This window comes from Cyrtonyx montezumae, unplaced genomic scaffold, assembly GCF_038088225.1.
Source record: "Cyrtonyx montezumae isolate F1298 unplaced genomic scaffold, pur_monq_1.0 scaffold_5, whole genome shotgun sequence".
Classification (NCBI taxonomy): Eukaryota; Metazoa; Chordata; class Aves; order Galliformes; family Odontophoridae; genus Cyrtonyx; species Cyrtonyx montezumae.
The window spans coordinates 15430403-15451425 of NW_027072056.1; the positions used below are offsets into that span (position 1 = coordinate 15430403).

Here is a 21023-nt window from a genome sequence, read left to right on the forward strand (position 1 = left end):
CATATTTGCTAAAGTTTTGTCTTTTCTTACTACAGATGTTTTGCTGCACATTCAATACCCATGAGGCATACTCTAACAAATTGATTAATGGTGGCGGGGTTACCAGGTTATCTAGAAAAGGTCTGAGAATAGTTAATAACTTGTAGTGTAACACAACAGGGTGGCCTATACAGGTGCATCCATTGCTACAGATGCTGGTGGAGATAGATCAGAAACACTACATTCAAGTACACACCTTTCCAAATAGTTCACAATTGCTCTCAGGGGAGGGGAAAAGCAGAGATGTAATAACTCTTTCAGGTAAACACTTTATTTATCATTGAACCATTTGCCAGCTGTATTCTGGGTTGCATCATAAGAGGGGTGACCAGCAAGGCAAGGAAGATGATTGTCCCCCTCTACTCTGCCCTCATGAAGCCTTGTCTGGAATTCAATCCAAGCCTAGGGCCCCTGAGCACAAGAAGGATGTGGAGCTGTTGGACGGGGTCCAGAGGAAAGTCACAAGGATGATCAAAGGGTTGGAGGTTGGAGCACACCTCTCCTGTGAAGAAAGGCTGAAGGAGTTGGGTTTGTTTTGTGTAAAAGTGAAGGCTTCAGGGAGACCTCACTTTGGCTTTCCAGTACTCGAAGGGAGCTTACAAGCAGGAGAGGAATGAACTTTTTACATGCCCAGATAGTGACAGGACAAGGGAGAATGGTTTTAAACTAAAAGAGGGGAGATTTAGATGAGATGTTAGGAAAAAAATTACTCAGAGAGTAGTGAGGCATAAGCACAGGCTGCCCAGAGAAGTCATGGATACCCCATCCCTGGAGGTGCTCAAAGCCAGGTTGGATGGAGCCCTGGGCAGCCTGATGTGGTGGAGTCGACCCTACCCACAGCAGTAGGTTTGAGTTCAATGATCATTAAGGTCCCTTTCAATCTAAGTCACTCTATGATACTATGACTCTAGGAATCTTACAGTTTGAAACTTAGCTGGGAGGAGCAGGAAGAAAGGACACTAAAGACTCTTTATACTTGAGTTCCCATCAAGATAAAATCAAATCAGTCGTTCCTGGGACTGCACAGAATTAGTCAGTTATCCCACAAGCAAGAGCATGAGGTTAATACAAAATGAAACACACAAACGAACAAACAAACAAAAGCTACTTAGGTCTTTGAAGTAGCTTTTAAAGTTCATAAAGTAAAACAAAGCATGAGGGGTACACTGAAGAAAAGGAAACAAAATGAGGATGGCATTTTGTGTACCTGAGTAAAGGCTGGCTATATTTTTTAAATGCATCATAATGTTCCAACAGCCTTGTTTATGGTTTAGCTTATCAACAAAGACTCTGAAGTACAATTTCTTTAACCAAAACTAGCAAGACAGAGGTAGAATACTGGATCTGAGTAATTCCCACAATGTTCACAGATTCAAAGCAAAGCTATTTGGTGCTCAGCTGCTGTCAGCAAGTCCCAGACGTTCCCTCCTAGCTCTAGTTCGGCCTCTGCTGGATACAGGCAACATTACTTAATCCCTTCTTGGGTGTCATTTTCCCTGTCTGTAATGATAAGAACACATCATGAAGACCAACTAAACCATGGTCCAAAGGTAGCCTTCACATGGCCGCAGAGATATTTCCAATTGCAGGGTGAAGGACAAGGGTTATCAACTGCTACTGAAGGGTTTTGTGGCATACAGTGATATGAAGCTTTCCAAAGACTTTTTTTTTTTCTCAAATATTTTCTGACTTCTCAGAACTATTGTGTCTAAACAGATCTATAAAATTTACAGTGCCTTTGTTCAGAACTAGAACTTCATTACCAGTGATCTTCTTGGGTGTTTTATTTTATTATTTCTGAGTAACAGTCTTGATGTCAAAGAGAAGCCAGAAATCTGCAAACATTTTTCTTGCTCTTTCGCTCAGGAGCCATCCTGCCCAGTGTGAGCCGGGCTCCAGCTGCAGCCAGTTAGCCTGTTATCTTGATAACAGGTGAATAACCCTAGTGTCATTCCGGTGACCACACAAAATTTGTTTAGAGAAACTCAGAAGTTTATTTGCTGTATAAATAGGATATGATGAGAGCTAACCAACCCCAGCAACCCACTCATTCTGTTTACTTCGCTATCGGTCCTGTAAAATAAAAGAGGTGATTAAATCCTTGTCAGGCATTCCTTTTCCCTCTGCTTTTTAAGGAGCCTTCTAATGCAGGGACCTTTTTTTTTTCGTCCAGTTATGAAACTTTTTGTTGTTCTAGCGCTCTGTTGTAGCTTTTTTTCTACTAGAGCCACCCCTCTTCCATTTGAATTTTTGGACTGTGATGACCCTGATGTCTTCGAAGCTGTTGATACAGCACTGCAGAAATACAACGGAGACAGCACCACTGGTAATCAATTTGCTCTGTACGTGGTGACAGAAGCCAAGAGAATAGTAAGTAGACTTTGCAAAAAAACGTGTTGGAATTGTTTATGCACTCTGAATCAGATTTGCTCCATCTGATTCATAGGGGATAGCAAGCGTGGCAGCAAAGTAGCTTAAAGAAATATTTACAAAAAATAAAATAAAATCAAAGAAATGGCTTGTGTGGTAAGATACTTGTCACCATGACAAGCAGGGATGTATACATGTATATTATGTTCTTATCGATGAAACTATATGCTGGTGAGTGGCTTACTAATGCAAGGACTAGGAAAGCAAATAATAGGAAACTTACATCACTAATACATTTTGTCTTACTTGTCCATCCAGTTTTCTCCTTTCTGTTGGAAGTTCTACCCCTTTCCATTTTCTGTAAGATTTTTCAGATGGATGTCAAAAACTCACATTAAAAACTGGATATTATCTTGACTTGGGATGAGCTAGTATCACACTAAAAAAAAAAAAAAGACCTGATAAAATTCACCAATGCTGTGAATAAATTGCTTCTGAGTATTGCTTGATTGACACTAGTCCTGAGTCACAGATGTATTTAAAAGCACTAGGTGATATTTTAGTCAAATAGAGTGACAGTTAAAATTAGAGAAGAAATAAAGAATGAAATGTGATCTCCTGCCTGCAGTCCCTCTGTATAGAGTGAATCTAACTAAGAGTATTTACCTCTGAGATGCATACAAAGATAATATTACCATAATAATCACTAGCATTGCTTTACTTGAAAACATTAGCAATTTTTTCTATTGCATTGGATATCCAGTGTTAGAAAGAATACTTTGCACTGCAAAATCACAAGACACTTTTAGCCAAACAGAAACTGAGCTCAGGAAGGGGACATGAATTGCTAAATGCTTTATGGTGAACCATCCACATCTCCTGGCACCTTCCCTCCGGTTTTCCTGCTTTCAGACTGGGGAGATTTTAGCAGACAAAGATTGAAATTTGTCAAAGCTTTTACATAATTAAACAAATTAATACTCCCATGGTCTTTGCTGAACTACATGCATCATTAACAATAGAAAAATGCAAATGTCTTTATATCATAGCTATAGCACCATCTTCCTTTTTGCTTCTTTATATTAGAGCTATTACATGACCTCCTTGTCCAAAGGACAGATCAGTATTTTCAGTATTTTCTTACTGTTCTATTTTTAAGAATACATAGATGAATGGAACTGCATTAAATTTCTCTCAATATACTGCCTTTTCTTAAAAGATCTGAGGTGAAAATCAATTATTACTTGAATCATTGATCTGATTGATGCCAAGGAAAAAAAATACTGAAAAAAAATATGGAAAAGGAATCTGCAGGAGAGAATTGTTCATATCCTATAGTCTTTTTCCAGAAAGAGTACAGATTTTACTCATTGCTAGTCTCACAACGCTGAATGCATTAATTAAATAGCTGGTTATTACATATTCATGTGCATTCATTATTGATAAGGTAATAAAACATAAAAGCTGACTGGTGGAAGACTGAACCTGCCCCAGTTAAAGGCATAAATGTTCATAAAAAATAATGAAATAAAACAACAACAACTGACATACAGAAACAATGTATTTTCTGACGTGCTTCATTTGCTCACTGCTCTGATTTACTCCAGGTTTAGAAAACCGTTAACAGACAAAAGAGCTGGGCTCCTTAAATCCACGTTGCAGACAGTATAATCTGATGCAATTCCATAAATGTCAATTTACACCTGCTGAGGATTAAGTCCATTATATTTTTAGAGACCTTTTCATCCTGTCTTACAGCCTGCAGTCATCACATCACATCCCTATACTTTCTGTACAGATGTAGCAATATATAACAGGAATTGAAAGAACGTAATGTAATTCTATCCTCACCTACACCAGTGTAAATGCAGTACAATCCACCCATGCAACTCAGCTTTCCTTTCTTGATACCACAAAGACAAAAACTGTCACTTAATTATCCTCAAGTGATATTACTGAGAGAATTAATGTTGAACTACAGTAGCTGTGTGTTTGTATCTGAAAAAGTACACTGACAGAGCACTTCTAGTGGCAGTAAACTAGAACTTCTGGCTTTATATATCATCTGAAGGATAAGCCACAAACCTTGCAGTGTGTTAATGTTAACTGTAGGCACAGGCTTACCACTCAGCTTATTGCAAGGAGAAATTGCCCCCTACTTATTTAACAACATCAGAAGTGCTTGCACTGGCCAGGTCAAACTTGAACAGTTTGTACTTTATCTTAGGGGATTTGTGAGGCCATTCCCTAGAGCAGCGCAGCCTTTAACACCTATAAGAATAGTGCAGGTGCAGCCAAAGGCTGCCTCCAGAACCCCTTTGCCCTTTTCCCCCACGTATGCAGGGCAGTGTAAGTACCCTGACACCACAGAGCACAGGCAGTTTGGGTGACCACCAGGATCTGGGAGAAGGACAAAGTGTGAGAGTAAAGAAACTGAATGGAAAGCATAGTCCAAACTGGATATTATGCTAACTATCCAAGCAGCAAGTCTAATATGCTTACTTGGAATATGCTTGAACGTGAGTAGAAAACCTAATAACCAATTCCTGTCTCTAAAATCCTGGATACGGTGTGTTAAAGCATAGGTAGTAGGACATACCATTTTTGTACTTACAGGTAAAGACTCAGTAATATATTTAGATAATTACTGAGAGATAGTGAGATATGGGTGACCTTTCATTTAGACAAGCAGCTAATCTGAAACCATAATATAAAACATAAGGTAACCTATGGATAACATTTACCCTTCACAGTTCTTATCTTTTCACTGATGTCTTGATTTATCACTATGCAAATGAGGACTTGCATATTGTTTTTACCCAGGTAGGTCCTGACAAACAGTTCTACGTGAAATATGCGATACGAGAGACCACTTGTGCCACTGAGGAAAACAAAATCTGGAAGGACTGCGATTACAAAGCACCCACAGAAGCCGTAAGTATCTATTTTCTTTAAGATCTCCCAGAACAGAAACATCAGTATAATGAAAAAGACTTTGCTCTCCTGGTCGAAAAATACCCATAGAAGTTAACTTTTTTAGCTATGTTGTTTCTGACAGTTCATAGAAGTAAAGTACAGAACAGAAGAGTTTATGACCCTGAAGTTAACCACTATATTTGTGAATTTACCACTATAATCCTGAATCCCAGCAGAAGGGATCATTTTAAATCATCAATATGATGGTTCACTATAAATCCAACAGAAGGTACACATGCAACAAGAATGTGAAGGTTATCAAACATCCTATTGCTTGCATATAATAGAAAGTTGTACAACCAAACCAACCAGACTGGCACCAATAAAAACACTGACAGGGAAGCCACAGTGGCAGAACATTTACCATAGGGTGTTTAGCATGCAAAGCCCATCTGGGTTGTGCTATTAGAATGCACTTAGAAGAGGAGGTGCAGTCAGGCCCACGTAGCATGCAGGAACACTACAAATCCCCAGCAGAAATCACTGTCGTTTCATACTGCACACAAAGCAGAAGAAAAAAAAAAGTGTTGAAGAGGGATCATATTATTTGAAGCAATATGAAATGATTGTTGGTGCACATCTTGTTTCAGCAGAGAGGAACACAATTCTTTAGATTTTGTTTATGAGAATGTGTTCATTTCCTGTATTCTGACTGTAAATTCTTAAGTGTTGGTTAACTAATCAACCATCATATAATGCAGTCTTCTAAATAAGTTGCTCAGTTTGTTCTCTGCTCTCCCAGCAATCAAGACAGATCCTTTTCCAGTAACAAAACAGCAAATCTATGAATCTATGAAATCTGACATCACTACAAAAGCACATATGATCTTGTTCCCAAATCTCAACTTGCAACAGTCAACTTCATTCAGTAACTGAAGAAATTTACAACACAGTACTTTTCCTCATCAGCCAACCTTAACTCAAATGTTGTCATATGTATTTGCAGAGAACAGGAGAATGCTCAGCTCAAGTTTACATTAATAATGCTGAAAAAACAACTAATGTTTCACAAGACTGCAAAATTGTTCCAGGTAAGTAATTGTTTGGGGCACCATTCATAAAGTAGATTGGAAAATTAGAATGGGAAAAACATCATGCTGGGACTTCCAAAAATTTTAGAAGTAGGGAGTTTCTCATCATTCAATTCAGATATTCATAAATCATCTTTCAAAAGTAACTACATATTAAAAGTTTCACTCCACTGCTGTGAACATACAAGCTAAGTGCCTAGTGGGTGTGTAGTAAGTTTCCTCATGCCTTAGAAATGAAATGAATTTGCTTAAGACCAAAAGCACATCAGTAACATGGAGACTAGATACCCCTTTCTACACTTACATTTCTATCCTTACTTATTCAGGTATGGAATTATACCAGAAATTAATAGGAAAAAAGTGACAGAATTGTACCTTAACTTTCTCCAGGCTAAGAATGACTGTGTCATTATTGTTAAAGCTTATCAAAACAAAAACTTACTCCCAAACAGGGAAAAATAAAAATATAAAAATAATAAAGCACATTTAAGTTAAAAAAATATATATATCCAGTACTGGTAGAATTATGTATGATAAACTATGATATCACTCAGATCTTAACAGTGAAGAGTATTACCTTGCTTGCCTGTGAAAGGTTGATGTAAGGCTTATGTTTACACTGTAATTGTCTTCATCAGAAATAGGTCATGTTGTCTGAAAGCTTTGCAACTGAGATCTTTATGTATCTACGGTAAGAATACATGTAAGACAAATCTGAACTAGTTTTAAAAATCCATCTAACCAGTAGCATGGAGTCAAGTGCATATTAACTACAGAAGTATTTAGCACAACTTCCAAAGTGTTTGACAGATTATCTTTGTGGGGTTTTTGTTTGTTTGTTTGTCTTTGTTTTTCCCTAGTTACCTTGATTAAAGCTGTAATGTCTGTACCTGCAGCCAATGTCTTTCAAGGAATATGCACAAATGCTCTGCTACTGCAGAGGCCACTCGGTTTCCAGTTTGCAGGGCAACGGTGACATCTAGTTGCCAACAGAATGTATGTGAATCTCACAGAAAGTGCATGGGGAATCTGCACTTGAATCTTCATTTAGAAAGCTAAAAAAAAACCTCCACCATGAGTTAGAAGAATTACATATTCAGCCTAAGAAGTTCAGCTTGTTACACAACATAGCAAATGAAATGAAATGAAATGAAATGAAAAATGCATGCACGTTTGTTCAGAACTTACAAGAATACTAAGACCCTAGTCCTTTTGGAACTGGGTACACTGCTGTCTTCTATCACCACATGTTCAGGGAGCAATCATTTTTGTGTAATGCTTATTTAGTGTTCACTGCTGAGTCAATAGTCAGCAGCAATAAGTGATGACAGAAACATCACGGGCTAGATTTTGTTCAAGTCCCTCTTGTAGAGATAAAACTAAACAGTGTTTCTTACACTGAGATACTCCATATGTACAAAGAACCAAGTCAAATGCAAGGGATTCAAACACAAAGAGTTAAGCAATAGACCCTAACTGGTGAGAGACTTTCCCTCCATGTCAGGGAACATAGAGTTCAGGTGGAATTGTTTGATCACGCTGACCCTGGCCTCATTCCCTGGCTGATGCAAGCAGGCGTAACTCCATTAAAGACAATTTATGTCAGCTGAGGATCAGACACACAAATTTTATTTCAATTCCACAGAGACCACATATTGTCCCGAGCTCACTGAATCATGAAATTAATTTATGTACTCAACTATAAAATTAATTTATGAAAATCTAATCCATGATTACTAGAAAGGAAAGAGAGCTAAAAGGATTAGTAGTAGGAAACAGAAGTTTGAGCATCCCATCAAACTTGCCGATTGACATCCAATCCAGTTAGCTATGCCTGAGAGCAACACAAAGTGGCAAGTGGCAGCTGAAGTGACAAGCAGGGAGAGCTCACACAACACAGCAGTGGAATAGTTCAACTACAGTCCCTAAGGAGCTTTAAGTCAGGGCTGTTCAAGTGGGTGAGCCAAAAAGCTCCTGCCTAAGTCTCCCTCCTGAAACACGGTGAGGACAGTGAGCAGCTGCACACAGCAGGTGAGCTTTGAAGAATCTGAAGAGTATCTCTTTGTGACCTTCACTGTTTTTTTCCCTAACTGGATGGGGGATGACACTTCCTTAGTGGTGCCAAAACTACCTGTAAGGTTTTTCAGCGATTCAGTGACTCCTGAACTCATTTACTCCTCTGAATCACATTCGCTGCTGGATACTAATGTCATGGGTGGCCCCTACCACTGCATGCAGAAGATTCTGTCTAAGTACAGTGAAGGTTCTTGTAGGCTCTGAAACTAAAATCTGGATTTTGCTGATCATTCAGCTTAAAAGCAGAAAAGACTGTGGTGCTTTGAACCATTTTTCATATTCCCATACATGAAAAATTAAAACCTGAGGTTTCTTAACATGAAGCCCAGCATTTTTTGTTTGTTTCGTTTCTTTTCCAGTTCAACCAATGATATCACCTAATCAGGGTGTATGTCTTGGATGCTTTCATACTATATCAAGTGACAATCCAAAAGTATTAGAAATTCTGAAAAAAGCCGTTCTAAAGTTCAACAAGGAAAGTGATGAAGCTGCCCTTTTTAAACTTGTGGCTACAGTAGAAGCTAAAAGACAGGTCTGTATATGATTTTTTTCTCTATATTTTTAAAAATATATTTTGGTTATGTATACGTTTCTGATTTTAAGGTGTTTTATATAACACAATTAAAAACATAGAGTTCATATAGAGCATAGACCATGTAAATAACTTTCTTCATTTACACAGAATCAAAAGCTGGATTTTCAGAGCTATCAAGTTTACAAAGTGGTTTAATTTTTTTTTCTTTATCCACAGCTACAACTAACCAGTGTTCAGTACTAGTTTATTTTTATTCAATGCTGAAACAAGAATCTTGTGTCATCTCAGATGCTCTAGAGTATTCCACTTGGCTTGCCCGTGAAGCACCAGCAGGAACAGATCTCTTCTAGGTTTTGTGCCAGCTTGTGCAGATGTCTTTTATACTTTACAGCCTCTCAAACAGCAGAAGGCAGCTACATTTTTGCAGTGCAACAGGACTGTGACACTGTGTGTCAATAGCTTATATGCATTATAGGATAGGAACCAGTAAAGGAAAAAATGGGTAAGCAAAGAAGTAAGCTTACTGCTGGCTGAAAGATTTGTGTACAGAAGGATATCTGCTTTGCAAGTGAATGCTCAGGCTGCAGAAATTTCTGGTGCTGCAGGTAATGCTTATTACCGCGTGAAAGGTTCTCCAAAGGATTGGACTAATGTTGCTAGAAAGCCAAGTTTCCAATTTGCTTTTTAACTAGCATATAACTCAACACCATCTAGAGACCATTTTCTTTGTGTATGTTCTCAGCCAAAAAGCAACTTCTAGTCTCATGTCAATGATCTAACGATTTAGTTCCGACAGTCCTTCCTTTAGCTGCTGATGGCAATGATTCTCTGCTGAAGGACAAGCTTACACAACAATTAAGTCTTACAACCAAGTGCCACAGAGACTGCAATTCAGCAGCTGGAAAGAAAACTATCGTGGCACTTCTGGCTAATAGAGGCTAGTCACAACCCTCTGCTTTAATTGATCTGGGATGGAGAGTTTATATTTGATTCTTATTTATCTTTTTTCAATCTAATACTACCTGATCCAACACTGACATGCAGAGATTTTATGGGTGAGAATCAGTAACTGCAGTGAGGAAAACAGAACAACTTCCTGCAGAAAAAATGAAGGGAGGTCAAAGATCTGGACAAAGCTGGGAAGGGGGAAAAAGCCCAAAGCAGACAATTACAAGCAGATGACAAACATAGGACACTCAATAACAAATGATGCCAGAGGTATAAAGTTACATTATTCAGATACTATTTTACTATGTCACATACTCAGGAACACAGGAACTGCCAAGCTGTATTAGTGTAGTCATCCATCTAGACCAGCTTCCTGTCACTGGCAGTAATAAGTAACAGATACTTCGGAGGAAAGTGCATGAAACCATGCATTACAAGGCTACGGGCTTGCCAGAAGCAGAATCTGAATATAAACTGCATTTCTAATAACTACTTGACTTAGTTTACTTTCTGTATCGCAAGGACAACATCTTTTGGTTTGCTCATAAATTCTGTATGGCTCAAAGCAATGTGATTTGATGGATGGAAGGCACTTAGAAGGGTGGTTTTACTTTCTTTGGTGATTTCATTCAATAGTTCAACTTCAAAGTTTGTATTAGTTTACACTGAATCACTCAGGTTGAAAAAGACCTTAAAGATCATCATTTACATAATGTAAATATCTCCTAAATATCTGTTCCAGGTGGTAGCTGGATGGAATTACATAATTAAATATGAAATCAAGGAGACTAATTGCTCCAAAAAACAATTTCAAGATTTAACTCATGAATGCAAAACCACTTCTGAAGGTGTAAGTAGTCTTCAAAACCTGTTCATCACAAAAATTTAATATTAACAATAACGGTTGAGATCTGACTCAAATATATCTTGCTTAACTTAGCTAATGATGCTTAAATCCAGGCTTACAGATAACTATGCAGTTTTCTTGAATTAGCAACTAAGACAACACTGAAATGTTTGCAGATTACTTATAGAATTTGAAGCATCACCCAAATAATAAAACCGTTAAGAAATTCCTATTCTGAGCGCTGTTCAGGCACAAAGCAAAAAGTTGTCATTACAATTAGTGGTTTTTCCAGCATAAGACATTTCCTAAGTAAGTAGCTGAATTGTTACCTATCTCTCTTTACTGAAGCCCAAACAAGAGAGGTTCAAAAGAGATTTATTAACAAACACACATCAATAGTGCCACAAAACCAGGTACTTCCTTTGTTGCTCTGACCTGGAACAGAATTAACTGTACCAAAAAGAGAGCTGCTCGATCAGCCAACCTCCCTGAACTACCTCACCAGGCAATGAGACAAATGCTTGTGCCAAATATAAGGCAGGAACGTACAGCCACAGTGAACAGTGTTGGTAAATGTGAGGGAAGGAGCCACAGGAGCTCTGACTCCCATCTGTTTCAGTTGCCGTGGAAATGTGTGGTTGAGCACTACATTACTGTTTATCAATGACTCCTTCGAGGTCTCAAAAACATCACTGCATTTCTGAAGCATTGAACAAAAAAGGAAAGAATGACAATGCTGTAGTAACAGGAAACAGAATCTGTCTAGATAAAACAGATTTCTCTGTTAGCAGTGCTTGCCTTTAAACATAAAGCAAGTTATTTATCTGTTCAAGCCTGAGTTTTCCAACCTGTCACCTGGAGATAATGGTTTCTGTCCATCTCACATAATCTAGGAGAGCTACCTCCTTTCCATACTGATTTGATCATGCAGCATCTGTGGGATTGGATCTTTATTGATAGGATAATTAAGCAGGCAAAACTAAGACAGCAACTATGATCAGCAACTGATCATCTACAGATATTATTAGAATATGTTATTACAAGATATTCTACTCCTCAGAATGACCAAATTCCACAAAAGCTGCTTGTAACCTATCCTATGCGTATTATTTTTCTGAATCAGAAGAGCCAGAACTGCACCCTCTACTCAACATGTGTGAACCACAGAGCTGTACTAGGCCATAATGTCATTCTTTTTTTTTTTTTAACCTGGATATTAAATGTTGATGTTATAATTTTTTCATTTTTCTAAACCACTACTAGGTAGCTGTTTTCATAGATGACACTTACAAGTATGTCATAGCCCTAAGATCGTGCATCTGTCAGCTCAGTGCCTAACATGAAGTCAGAACAAGTTTCTTCCATGTGCATCATTTTACATTTCTCTACATTAATTTCCTTCTGCCAGATCAACATCTAACATTCAGCTCTTGCACTCCTTTCTGTATGAGACAGAATACATGAAATAGCATAGGACTGATGATTAAACTGGTTATTTACCCCTTTCCTGTTATTCTACAGTTAATTTGCTTCCTCTAGAGACTTCAGTAAGTGACTTCATTGAAACCTTTCTGAAAATCCAAGCATACTTTATCAACATGTCAGGTCATTACCAACTTTTGTTGATGCTTTTGAAGCAATCTGCAAAATACAACTTTTGTTTACAACAATAAAACCAGTTCTGATGCCGTCATGCTGATCAGTTCTTTCTTTCTAATAATTGGAATGGAGCGGACATTAGTCTTACAGGTTTATGACATTTAAAAAAGAACAGGACCACATTTTTTTTCTTTCAGCTCAAAATAGCAAGGCAATCTTAAGTACATCATCTACCACAATTCCCCTAGAGGACTTGGGTGAATACAAGCAGGCAGAAACTCAGTGATATGTTAGTTGTATAATCTTCCTTTTGATCTTTGGAGTTTAAGACAAATGCCAGAGTTCTCCATAAAATTGGATTCAGGTTTGTAAATTTCTCTCTTTCCTTCTGTAATGAATACATACAAATAAGTCACTTTGCTTCTTTTTCACGGTTTTATTTTCTCTAAGTAACTCTTTAAAATGTTAATCATTCACTGGCTGTGCAAGCTGCCTGTGAGGCTTCTTGCTCTCAGCGTACTGAAGGAAGAAATTATCAGTAGTGTGGCTGACTCATTCTGTTAGCAAGAAGTGTGTGAGCTTTTTCATTATTTCTATATAATAAGGAGCTGTTTTGTTGTTTGCTTCTTTTGTTTTTACTGCAGCGTACCGCTAAATGTGATGCAAATGCATACGAAAATCATCAGGCAGAGATTGTAGGTATTGCAAACACGTGCAAGATTCCAGGTATGTAATTGGCACTATCACTTCTGAAAATTCTGCAATTTTAATATTTTTTACAATCATAAAATAATAGGCAAGATAAAAATCCAAGAGGTGAGAACTGATAATAACAAGGCAAAGCAATTATTTCAAGATAAAAGCTGCACTGCCTCTTAATGAAGTCTTACTGGAGAGATTTTTCACTTGTAAATATCTCATATGTTTTATTTTCTTTTGAAAGGCAATGGAGACAAAGGCCAAAATTGGTAATTCAGCTCTCAATACTACTGTTTGTTTCATATTGCATAGCTATGCTTCATATTGATTTATCAGAAGCTTTTTTTCCCCCGATAATTAAGCAATTTATAAATTCTAAATTCATTACAATCAAATCCACTAATTGTTTCCTTATTAACATTTCCTGCAGCTATTTGGAGACAGATTATGACAGTTTCAGAGCTTTAGAAAAGAGAGTGTAGTATTACTCCATGTACGCAGTAAGTGCTGCCTTTTCACTTGTTACACATTTGCTAATTTTAATTCAGCAAATGCCTTCCCTGCCTTTATTTGCTAGCTTCCACCGTCAGTACATATAATTCTTGTTTTTGGGAGAGAATTGTAGTCACATATCCAATGCAATACTAGGTACTGATGCAGTGCTCTTCTAGATAACCAAGGTATAATCATGTTGATCAAATGAAATGCAAAGATATTTTGGTTAAATTTGCTACACTGAGATCAGAAGTGTGCCAGAAGACAGAGGTTTATAAATGACTGGTTTTCCCTGCTTATATCTATCCTGAAGCCTTTGTTTCTTACATCTGAATTCTGTTGGTTTCTTTCAGATGAAGAAAGGGTAAATCCTCCCACTCAAGTTTGTCCTGGTTGTCCAAGTCCTATCCCAACTGACAGTGCAGAACTGAAGGAACTACTGATGGTTTCTGTAGAAAAGTATAATTTAGAGACCAATGAAGACTTCTACTATAAAGCTACAGAAATAGAAGCAGCGACAGTTCAGGTTCAGAATTACTTTTTCTTTTAGAACTGATTCGTCACGTAATACAAAAATGAGGAACAGACATGACATCATTAAGGTCTCAACTTCACATTAGCTAAAAATATTTAAATTTCAAATACTATTTTTCTCTAAGTATTGATAATTCAGATATCTATGCACTTCTTCTTGTAAAGTTTTATCTATCTTGGCATGGATTTAAAAATCTCTGGCCTCTTGATTTTTCTTTATTTTTTTTTAAAACAGGACTGTAGAAGCAAGGCAATATGAGCCTTCTTGCCAATCTGATTTCTGTATCTCTACCCACCTTTTAAAATCAGCTTTTGAAGCATTCCATAGACTTTGAAAAGTAGAGAAGATTTATTAGATAAAACTATCCTCTTGATCTACCACGCCAATACTCTGCGAATTATTTTCGATGTTATCTATTCTACATAGCTGTAACCTCTTAGAAAGATTTGAAATTAAAACAAGGGCACAGTTCAGAAAAAAATGTGTTGGGAATTTCTCATGACCATAAGGTGCACCACTGGATAATGTGGAATGCAAAAAAGTTTTTCTGATCAGCTGATATTATCTTAATAACAGTAACCATGCCTTTCCATCTTTTACATTTTTCCCCTCACTTTTCATAGGATGATTAATATTAGCGTACACACTTTTTCAAAACAGACTTAAAGAATTTTATGTATTTTCTTGTCTCTAAAGCAAGATACATTATCTTGGTCTCTGTAAAAATACTAAGAGAACTTGTACCAGGTGCATTCTTCAACAAAAGTAGTTTCCCTCCTTAATACATTTGGCAAATATGCTTATTTTCAACTGAGCCTGCTCACCACACACTTCATTTTACTCACATTCAACTCTTCTTACATCATATTTGGCTCCCTACAGTGGTGTCTCTAACAATTTCATTTGTTATTAATTACATTATGACAGGCATCCAATAAAACAAAGCCAAAACTATGGACCTGTTTTTCTGACCTTTCTGTATCCTTCAGTTTCTATGCTGGAATTTCTGAGAGTGGGAACAGGAATAAATAAGTAAGTTGATTAGAAGCAGATAGGTTTTCTGTCAAACATTTTAATATTTTTCTTAACACGTATTGCCCCAGGGGGTCAGGACTTGTAGACTATGTGTCATATGAGCCTGTAGTATGAGCTTGTAGAAAACCATCTCTGTCCCTGAACCCTTTTCAATAAAAATGTCTGTATCACAGAAAGCCTTCTTGCTAATTTTTCAGGTGGTTGCAGGACAAAACTACCATCTAATATTTTTTGTCCAGAAGACAAATTGCTCAAAAAAGGAGTCTGAAAAGCTCCATGAGGACTGTGAAGCTACAACAGACAGCGTAAGTAATGATGATGTTGCCAATAGTAATGTTTCTTATAGGCAATTCCTTTGCAACCTGAAACACACGAAGTAAACTCATATTTGATTCCTATTTCTCTTATTTCTGTTACTTTTGCTTAAACAACACCAACTTCCAGTGTTTGCAACCCCAAACTAGTGACAATGGCAGTAAAACAGAGCTTAAACTGAGTTACTTCAACTGTGGTATTTTGGTACTCACTGCAAAGCAAAAGGGACTTTACTCTGATAACAAAGAATGGAGGTGGCCATGATGTGAAATGATGGCAATCCTTCTGAATCTGTTACGCTTTCAGTCAAGGAAAGTAAGAGATTTTAGTGCTCCTGGTATGCAAAGGAATTATGCTTCTGCAGTACATGCTGCTGATACTGGGAAAATTTATTCTAGACAATGGAAAGTAATGCTGATAGAGCCAGAAACAATTGATGAGGGAGCTATTGGCAAAGCAGAAGGTTCTTCAGTTTCACTCCTTCCCAGCATGTAAACTGTGCTTACCTCCAAGAGCCAAAATCTGTTAGGGCAGCTGGCATTACCTTGGCAAATAAGAAATGCCTCTGACTCTCAATTTCCCAATCTTCAGTAGGGGTAGTATTATTAACAAGCAATATTTGTTAGGAATGCCATGAGGGTTAAACACTGCTCCAAAAGTGCTGGGCACAAATCCAATATCCCATTCAAAGCTGCAGTGTTCACATAGGCATCCTATGAGGTCAAAAAGATAAGCAGTGATCTATCCCAGTATAGAGTTTTCTACCACTAAAACTGATTTCACATATAGTCAAGTAAAACTCCAAGTGTTTAGAAGTACTATTATTTATTTATTTATTTTTGTGCAGAGCTTATTTACGTTGTTTGATGTTTTCTCGCCTTAACATGCTGTTTTTGATGCTTTGTCAACAGCTACCACTGCGCTGTGAAGCAGAAATTTATGTGGTCCCATGGGAGAGCAAAATCTTCCCTCAGGTTAACTGCTCTGAATACCTGCTAATGGTATGACAATTTTTCTTCACTGTTCATCATCATCAGGGGAGTTCAGACTGGATACAAGAAAAAAAAATTACAATAAGGGTGGAGAGGCACTGGCACAGGTTGCACAGAGGTGGTGGATGCCCCCCCTGGAGACACCCAAGGTCAGGCTCTGAGCCCCTGATGGAGCTGTAGGTGTCCCTGTTCATTCCAGGAAATGGGGCCAGAAGGCTTTTGAAGGTCCCTTCAAACTTGCACGATTCTATGATTCTATGATAAAAGAGATTTAGATTAAATGTTAGGGAGAGTTTTTTCACTCAGGGTGGTAAGGCACTGGCACAGGCTGCCCAGAAAAGCTATGGCCACCCCATCTCTAAAGGCATTTAAGACCAGGCTGGGTAGGACCCTGGGCAGTCTGATGTAGTGGCTGGGAACCAACCCTGGCTGCAGCAGCAGGTTTGGAACTAGATTATCTTTGAGGTCTCTTCCAACCCAAGCCATTCTATGATCACATGTGAAGGCATACATTAATTTCTTTATTCATTCCAAATTATTCCATTCTTTGTACCAAAAATAAAGGAACACACTATTCTTTTAAAGACCTCAGTAATGCCACACTCCTCCCTCTCACATTCAAACCTCAGCAATTTGATACACCAAAGTCAATTTTGCTGCAACGTGAAGCGATGGATAACAGTGATTACAGAAACAAAGAAAAGCAACAGGACAGAGAACATTCTGCCTGTTGACTGCTTGTTTACATTACCACTTAAATTCTGAAGTATTAAGCTCCATCAGCTCCTTAAAATTACTATTTATACTGTTTAAAAACTGAGACAAAAATGCATTTGGCAATGCAATAATTACACCCAACAGATACACAGATTTCAGAAGTATCTGTGAACGTTTTCACTTTAGATTTCCTTTTGCTATGAGTCAGTCTCTGCAGGAAGATCCCTGCCCAGATCCATGACTAGCTAGCCACAGATGTGGGTTGCTTCAGAATGCAATATGCATGTATTTTTTATTATCAGAACTTTTTTAGTTCCAATTACAGTTCAGATTGCAGGTTGTTAGTTTGGTTTGTTGTTGCTGTTTATAATAAATCCAGAGATTCCCATGCTCCTCAATCAAGAAAAGAAGATACAGTGAATAAAGTGAGATTGATTAACCTGCGTTCACATTAAGCAACTTTACTATGCTCAGCACCTTCATAATTCATTCTTTATGTATCAGCTCCTTTTTGTCTCCACTAAGCTATTGTATCTGTGACAATTTACAAATTTAGCTCCAACCTAAAAATCCCTGATCTGCAGTTAGATAAGGATCAGGCACTACAGTTGACAGAAAAGACCCCCTTTTTTTTTCCACAGGGCTGTGTATCAGGCATTCAGTCTTTATTTTCCAGTGGATGACAGATGGGGGAATAAAGATTACTAAATAACCATCAAACATTTTATAGCGTCAGTGTTAACCTCTGTGTATTATTTCTAAACAGTCCTATGAAATATAAGTTAAATGATTAAAAAAATTGAATAGTTGTATTTCATATGACAAATCAATCCAGATCTAGAGTATATTCCTGCACTGAAACTATCCAGACATGTGTCAAACTTCAGTATGAATTGTTTTTATATATCAGAATGCTATACTCGAACAAGAGCAGAGGTAATTAGTCCTAGAAATGAACCATATTGTTCATAAATTAAAACAAATATATGTTCACCTCTGTAGTTTCATTCCCATGTTAACTGGCAGAACTTGAGCAATAAATTGCTCTTTTAATATACAGCTGCTAATATACAGCTCCAGAATTACTGGAGAGGACATTTGTTTTCACGCTTATTACAGACAGAAAAGATTATTAAGTTTGCTTTGAAAAATCTGGTAACATACTTTTAATAACAGACACATATATTGCAAAGAGGTTTTGGTCTTGCCAAATCTGAAGCCATTGCTCTCATATATATAACATTCTTTTGCATTGCTTTTTAGACTGCAATGGCAAGAAGGCCTCCGGGATTCACTCCTCTTCGAAGCTTTGCTATACAGGTAGATGAAACTCCATCCCCTGCTAAAAATGAAGGAGAAAGTCAAAGTGCTGGTGAAGAAATAAGAAAAGATGATGGACAGGGACCAGATGGTGAAGGTGAACCTGGGCATAAACACAAGAATAAACATAAGCATGGTAGGCATGGATCGAAAAAGGATCATGAACATGCCAAAAGGCACAGGCAGGAAATGGATTGTGGGCGCAGGACCGGCCATAGGTGTGGACATCACAAGCATGGTAAAAATGGTAAACATAAACATCACAGACCTGAATCTTCTGAGGAATCCATTGAAAGGGTTTTTAATCAAAAAGAAACCCTCCCATCATCTACTGCTGAAACAGCATCAGAGCTCATTAGTCCAGAGGGTGCAAGGACAGAAACCGGTGCTACTGCAGAACAAGTAAATCCTCCTGATATCACTTTAATTAATGGGTTGCTGGATCACACAGAATCTCCTCTGCCCATGTGTCCTGGAAAACCTTGGAAACAAATTCTGGACCTGTCCATTCCTTCCATCCTTCCCAGAGACTTCATAAATGAGGATCTCTTGCCTTCTGCTACAGAAAACATCGATTTTCAAACAGAAAACCCATTGTCTCCTCAAAACAAAGAGATGAGCTTTGATCTTGCAGATGCATTACAGTAATTCAAGCATTATAGGATCCTCCCCAGAAGCCCTACATAGAAAACCAGAAATTTTCTGCCTTTTGAAATATATAAGATCTAAGAGGCAAAAGCTTCCATTCAGTTAGCTAAAATACTCAAGTAGGTCATCAGTATGAACTCTGTCTCTGCATAACTGTTGCACATTTGGCGAAAGTGTAAATCAGGCATGGCACCAATAATTCAGGAGCCGTCCAGTAAAGGGACTGGGCAAGTCAACTGCTGTCTGCTTCCAAAGTTCCAGTCGTGACCGTCTCATCTGCCCCACATTGCTATGAGTGCACAGTGAACCACTGCATCAAATCTCACTGCATTATGTTTAAAAAGCAAAGAATTTTGCAGATTACATGAAGAATTTCATCCAAATATGCATAAGACAAAAGTAAACCAATATAGAGCAAGGATGCCTTTCTTAGATAGCTGAAGTTGTATTTCTCTACTTTACTGGAGTTAATCTTTTGAGGAAGAAAATAAAATAAAGGAACCTATTTTACTTGTCAATTTCTTGACTCCAAATAACATTGCCACCACTCTATCATTATGGAGCCTATTCTGTTGAATCTGATAACAAGGAGAGCTCAGAAAATGCTAAATAAAGCAGCTTTGTTATTCTCTTTGCACAGTATGTTAACTACCCAGCAGAGTTCTGATGACAGAGATTTTTATGGGCAGAGGTGCACAAACATTACAGATTAGATGACAGAACAGCAAACACTTAAGTTACCCAATGTTTGTCTGCTCTCTTCCATTCTTAAACTGCATTTAATTCAGAGATTGGGTTGAATATTTTCTATTCTGTGTATTCCACCATAAAATCAGGTTTTGGTAGATACATCAAATAAAAAAGTCACTATTCCCTGCAAATGAAAACAGTTTCACTATACGTGGATCTGCTTACTCATTCAGCTGGAAGAATACACTACAATAAATATACAAATAAATTATTTAATGCTAAATCAGTTTGCCTGCTTAACCACAACCTGGTCGCTCACAGAGTTACTGAAAAAGAGTGCTACAACTGGGAAAGTTTTGCTGCAACAAAATGACAGAGGTAAAGAAAACAAAAGCAAGCAGGAACATAGTTGCAAGGATGGAAACAGAGTAAAGGGAAGAATCAACCCATGTCCAGGGTGAATCCAGTACCACCTTGGATGCTCAATCTTTTTTCTTTTTTCTCTCTTTTTTTTTTTTTTTTTTTTTTTTTTTTACATTAAAGGACACTGAAATGGTATTTAAGAAGCCATGAAATCCATAACTAGAAAATAGCTATTTGAATATAAATTGAGCCTGGTTACATGAATCTAAACATTTCCTTAACATAGTTAATTGGCCATCATACAGATGTATATTTATTATTTGTCATGACTGCTGTTACATAATCAGAAACATTGTCCTTTCTGAAAACAAATTTAGCAGTCTTTAAGAAATCAAACTTATGTTTGTTTCCTTGAAGTGAGACTCTAGCTAAGAACTCTCAGATCTATTGCTAATCAGATCCTGGAATTTTTTCCTTCACTGCTTTCCTTGAAGGACAAAATGCAAAGTCTATGACAGGTACTGATTATACAAAGCTAAATAAAGGGAAGTTTTAAGAGCTATGTTCAGTTGTTTGATTCCTCCACCCCCAAATACTGAGTAGCATGATTCTGGGCATAACTGGGGTCATGAAAAATGGCAGCAAGAGAAATAAAGACACAAAGAGAAGAAAAGCTAAACTTCTTTCCATCTCTGATGTGCCTCATCTGGTTGAAAAGATAGGCAGAGCCTTGTCATGTCCTTCCAGAGCATACCTGCACAGCCACAGGCAGTGAGGCAGAGAGAGCGAGTGG

General features: G+C 37.6%; 1 protein-coding gene across 1 annotated transcript; it reads left to right on the forward strand.

Moving 5' to 3' along the window:
* The first annotated feature begins 2111 nt into the window (after positions 1-2111).
* KNG1 (kininogen 1) lies at positions 2112-19803 on the forward strand. Its single transcript, XM_065747786.1, has 10 exons — positions 2112-2409; positions 5233-5343; positions 6332-6416; positions 8852-9024; positions 10718-10825; positions 13066-13147; positions 13969-14141; positions 15383-15490; positions 16412-16501; positions 18473-19803. The coding sequence occupies exons 1-10, from the start codon at positions 2185-2187 to the stop codon at positions 19175-19177; spliced, it is 1860 nt and encodes a 619-aa protein (XP_065603858.1). The 5' UTR covers positions 2112-2184; the 3' UTR covers positions 19178-19803.
* The last annotated feature ends 1220 nt before the right edge of the window (positions 19804-21023 follow it).